The 5,000-nt window shown below is 35.9% G+C and overlaps 1 protein-coding gene across 1 annotated transcript in view; it reads right to left on the bottom strand.

The window, feature by feature from the left end:
* LOC143039094 (protein O-linked-mannose beta-1,2-N-acetylglucosaminyltransferase 1-like) overlaps positions 1-5,000 on the bottom strand; it is a 48,630-nt gene that overhangs the window by 8,629 nt on the left and 35,001 nt on the right. Inside the window, exon 16 of the mRNA XM_076208947.1 lies at positions 4,338-4,409. Coding sequence (XP_076065062.1) covers positions 4,338-4,409 — 72 coding nt within the window. The remainder of the gene's footprint in view (positions 1-4,337; positions 4,410-5,000) is intronic.

A 5,000-nucleotide genomic window follows, 5' to 3' on the forward strand; every position in this document is an offset into this window, starting at 1 on the left:
TTAAATTCAGGTCACAAACTACGGCTGAGAATATCTTATCCAAAACAGGGAAACTAGCAGCAAGTGAACAATATAAAAAGGTATGGATAAAAAGGGAAATGAATAAAGAGGAAAGAGAGGAAGAAAAACAGAAAAGACTTCAAGCTAAGGAAAAAAACGAGATAAGAACGGAGTCAGAAAAAGAGAGATTCTATTGGAGAGTAGTGAATATGAAACTAAAGAAAGTCGACATACAAGAGAAAAACAAAAGGGAAACAGAGAACACAATGGAAGTGGCAGAAAACTAAGAGTGTCTTACACAAATATAGATGGATTAATAACAGGATTGAATGAGCTGAATGATTATTTGAAAGAAAAAGAACCAGACATAATGGGAATTGTAGAAACAAAATTAAAAGGTCCACCACCATCTAAAAGTGTAGGACATGATGCATATAATTATTGGATTAGAAACAGAGTGAAAAAGGAAGGGGGTGGAGTTATGTTCCTGACTAAGAAGGATATAAACGTGAAGTGTGTCACATATGGAAAGAATACAGTAGAGATGATAATGATGGAAGTAGAAGAAAGAGATAAGAAGAGCAGAAAGTTTGTGATAAATTATGTGCCCCCGAAAACAGTCTCATGGGAAGAGAGTGAACATAAAAGTATGTTAGAGGACACAAAGATAACATTAAACAAGATAATGGAAGAGGGAGGAAAAATAGTTATGATGGGCGACTTTAATTGCAAAGAAATCTGCTGGGAAGAAATGACAGTAAAGGGTGGAGACGGCTCATGGGGAAACGCTCTACTTGAGATGGTTACTGACCATACAATGACACAATGGATACAGGAGAACACTAGGTATAGAAATGAAGAAGAGCCATCGAGACTAGACCTAATAATTACATCTGAACCTAGAATAGTGGACAAAATTGAATATAAAACACCAATAAGTAAAAGTGACCACATATTGATTGAACTGGAACTTAATGAAGAAAAATATAGGAAAAGAAATGAACAATATAGAAAAGGAAGAATGATGTATGAAAAAACAAACTTTGATGAAATAAGAGAATTCTTTCAAAAGGAAAACTGGGAAGAAATATACAAAGAAGAAACAACAGTAGAAGAGAAATGGAATATTTTGACAAAAATTTACAAAAAAGGAGTGAAAAAGTATGTCCCAAGACAAAAACAAGAAAAAGAATATGTAAAATGCTGGTACAACAAAAGTTGTAGGGAGTTAAAAGACAAAAGAGACAAAGCCTGGACCAGATGGAAAAAAGACAGAAGACCTGAAAAATGGAAAATATATACCTGTTATAGAAATGAATATGTACAAACGTGCAGAGAGGAAAAGAGAAAATATGAAAAATATATCATAGAAAAGTGTAAAGATCAACCAAAACTATTCTACAGATTTGTAAACAATAAACTGAAAAACAAACAAGACTTGGAGAAATTAAGACAAGAGGGAGTTGAATACACTGAGGAAATGGAAATGGCGGAAATTATGAACAAACATTTTAAATCAGTGTTTACAAGGGAGAACATACAACCTGAAGAGAACGAATGGAAAGAGAAAGTCCCCCCTATGGAAGAAATAGAAATAACAAAGAATGAAATATTAACACACTTGAGTAATCTTGATGTCAGAAAATCGCATGGACCAGATGAAATAGCAAACTGGATACTGAAAGAATGCAGGAATGAACTGGCAGACAAAATACATAGCATACTAAATAGTTCCTTGAAAGAAGGAAAAGTTCCAGAAGATTGGAAAAAAGCAAATATAGTACCTATATATAAAGGAGGAAATAAAGAAGAACCTACCAACTATAGACCAGTCTCTCTAACAAGTACAATAGCAAAAATTTAAGAAAGAATTATCGAAAGTAGATGGGTAAAATATTTAGAAAAAAACAACGTGCTAAATCCAAGGCAATTTGGATTCAGACAAGGACGATCATGCGTCACCAATTTAATATGTTTCTATTCAAGGCTAATAGATATAATACAAGAAAGAGATGGATGGGCGGACTGTGCATTTTTAGACCTAAAGAAAGCTTTTGACAAAGTACCACATAAGAAGTTGCTTAAGAAATTAGAATATGAAGGAGGAATACAGGACAAACTACTAAATTGGATGGAAGACTTTTTGCAAGAAAGAAAAATGAGAGTAGTGATAAGAGACCAGCACTCAAAATGGAATGAAGTAATAAGCGGTGTCCCGCAGGGAACAGTTCTGGCCCCAATAATGTTTGCTATATATATTAATGATATGGATGAAGGAATTGAAAGCTATATGAGCTTCTTTGCAGATGATGCAAAACTACTGAAAAGAGTGAAAACTGAAGAAGATTGTGAATCACTACAGAGAGATCTAAATAAAGTACAGGAATGTAGTAGGAAGTGGGAGATGGAGTTCAATACAAAAAAGTGTAGTATAATGGAATTTGGAAAAAGCAAAAACAGAATAACAGGAGCATATAAATTGGGAGAAGAAGGAATAAAAAAAGTAGAAAATGAGAAGGACCTGGGAGTCATTGTTATGAATAATATGTCACCTGAGAAACATATAAATAAGATTTTTGGAGAAACTTATAATTTAATAAGAACAATCAAAGTGGCATTTACATACCTGGATGAAGAAATGGTGAAGAAAATCCTAATCACCCTGATAAGACCAAGATTGGAATATGCAGCAACGATATGGTCACCAAGTACAAAAAAAATGTATAAAAAAAACTTGAAAGAATACAAAGAGCAATTACAAAATTGGCACCAACACTCTCAAAACTATCATATGAAGAGAGACTACAAAAACTTGAACTATAGACACTAGAGCAAAGAAGAGAGAGAGGAGATTTGATAGCTATTTACAGAATCATGATAGGCATAGAATCTATTGATAGAGAGGATCTAATAAAATGGGATAACAGAAATACAAGAGGACACGGAAAGAAAATAAAAAAAGACAGCTATAGAAGAGATTTGATAAAGAACAGCTTTCCTCACAGAGTAATAGACAGTTGGAACAAGTTAGATGAGAAAGTGGTGTGTGCAAAAACAATACATGAATTTAAAAATAGTTTAGATAAAATGAGATATGAAGACGGGACCCTACGAGCATAGCTCCCCTTCCCGTAAAATACAACTAGGTAAATACACACACACACACACACACACACACACATTGAACAGTCATGGTGATATGACATCCCTGACGCAGTCCCACCTTTACCTCAAACCACTCGCTCTCTCTACTTCACATTCTAACACAGGCTCTACTACTCTCGTATAAACTCTTGACTAACCTTAACAGCTTTCCTCTAACCCAATATATCTGTAATACCTCCAACAGTGCCTTCCTGATCACCCTGTCATAAGCCTTTTCAAATTCATAAACACACAAAAAAATCCATACCTTTTCCTAAAACTTTCTCAAAGTGGAACTATACAGGCACTCCTCCAGTCCTCAGGCACTCTACCATCCGTTAGACATACATTAAACAATATCTCTATCCAGTCCACTATTACTTTACTTCCATTCTTCAGACACTCCGCATGACAGCCATCCAGACTGTCACTTACCTGCTCTCATTTTTTTTTTTTTAATTACTTGTACTTCACCTTTTTTTTATTTCTCCTCCATTTCCCTCTCCCACCACCGTCATTTTCTTGGAGTCCCCTACTGCTACCACAAATGCCTCGCTATCCTCCTCCACGTTCAATATCTCTCTGAAATACTCAGCCCACCTCCCCTTAATACTCCCTCTTCCTTTAACCTCTGCCCCTCTGCATCTTTCCTTTACCTTTTCCTCTCTACCTGACTCACTTTCCCTTTTCCTCTTCACTTCCTTCCAAAACATCTTTTCATTACTTTCAAAATGTTATATCATACTCCTCCTTCATTTTAAATCTACTCTCCTGTTTGCCTCCTTTATCTTATGTATTGCTTCTTTTTTTTTGTACCTTTCATATGCATCCCTTATCCTATTTTGCAACCAATCCCTGATTGCTTGCATCTTCTCTTCTACTGCCTTCTTCCCTTCAGCATTCCACCACTTACTATTCTTACTTCTATTCCCTCCAATCCTCCTTGTAAACACACACACACACACACACACACACACACACACACACACACACACACACACACACACACACACACACACACACACACACACACACACACAAACACATATATATATATACATATATATATATATGTATATATATATATATATATATATATATATATATATATAACATACATATGTATGTATATATATACAAATAGATAGATATACAAAATAATGTAAGTATGTATGTACATGATACTAACTTACCTCCATGACGTATTTGAAGTTGGGAGGATTTTTATCTTCCTTTTCGTATGACACGTATATTACCACAGGGTTCTGCAGAAAAAAAAGACATTAATGAACATTGGCGATTATCAACGTCTTAACTTGTTCTCCTCTTTATTTTCGAACCACTAGAATGAGTCCCCCAAATTCATGAAAGAATATAGTCTGGGAATAGATTGTGAATATCCTTCATGGATATTGTGCGATGTTGACACAATGGAAGTCTGATGGTTTCGCTCTCCCTTAGTTTTGGGCTACGGTCCCGCGATCCTCTCAGGTTCCCAGCAGTGACTTTTGTTCCCTTGCTCAATTAGTCCAAGCGCATTGGACAAAGGTGATGGCTTCGGCCGCAGTTACTCAGCGCCTCTTGGCGTAGACACCTCACCACCTTCATGGATATTTTTATCTTACTTTGTAGGCCCTTGTTTTTCTTCACAGGATCACCGTAGTTTTCAGGTCCCGACTTAATGTTATAGTGTTGACTGTAGTGGATTTAATTGTTCTTTTGCGGTAGAGGAGAGAGAGAGGGAGAGAGAGAGATAGATAGATAGAGAGAGAGAGAGAGAGAGAGAGAACGTGTGTGTGTGTGTGTGTGTGTGTGTGTGTGTGTGTGTGTGTGTGTGTGTGTGTGTGTGTGTGTGT

The sequence above is a fragment of the Oratosquilla oratoria genome, chromosome 25 (assembly GCF_046742065.1).
Source record: "Oratosquilla oratoria isolate Oo_2021 chromosome 25, ASM4674206v1, whole genome shotgun sequence".
NCBI lineage: Eukaryota > Metazoa > Arthropoda > Malacostraca > Stomatopoda > Squillidae > Oratosquilla > Oratosquilla oratoria.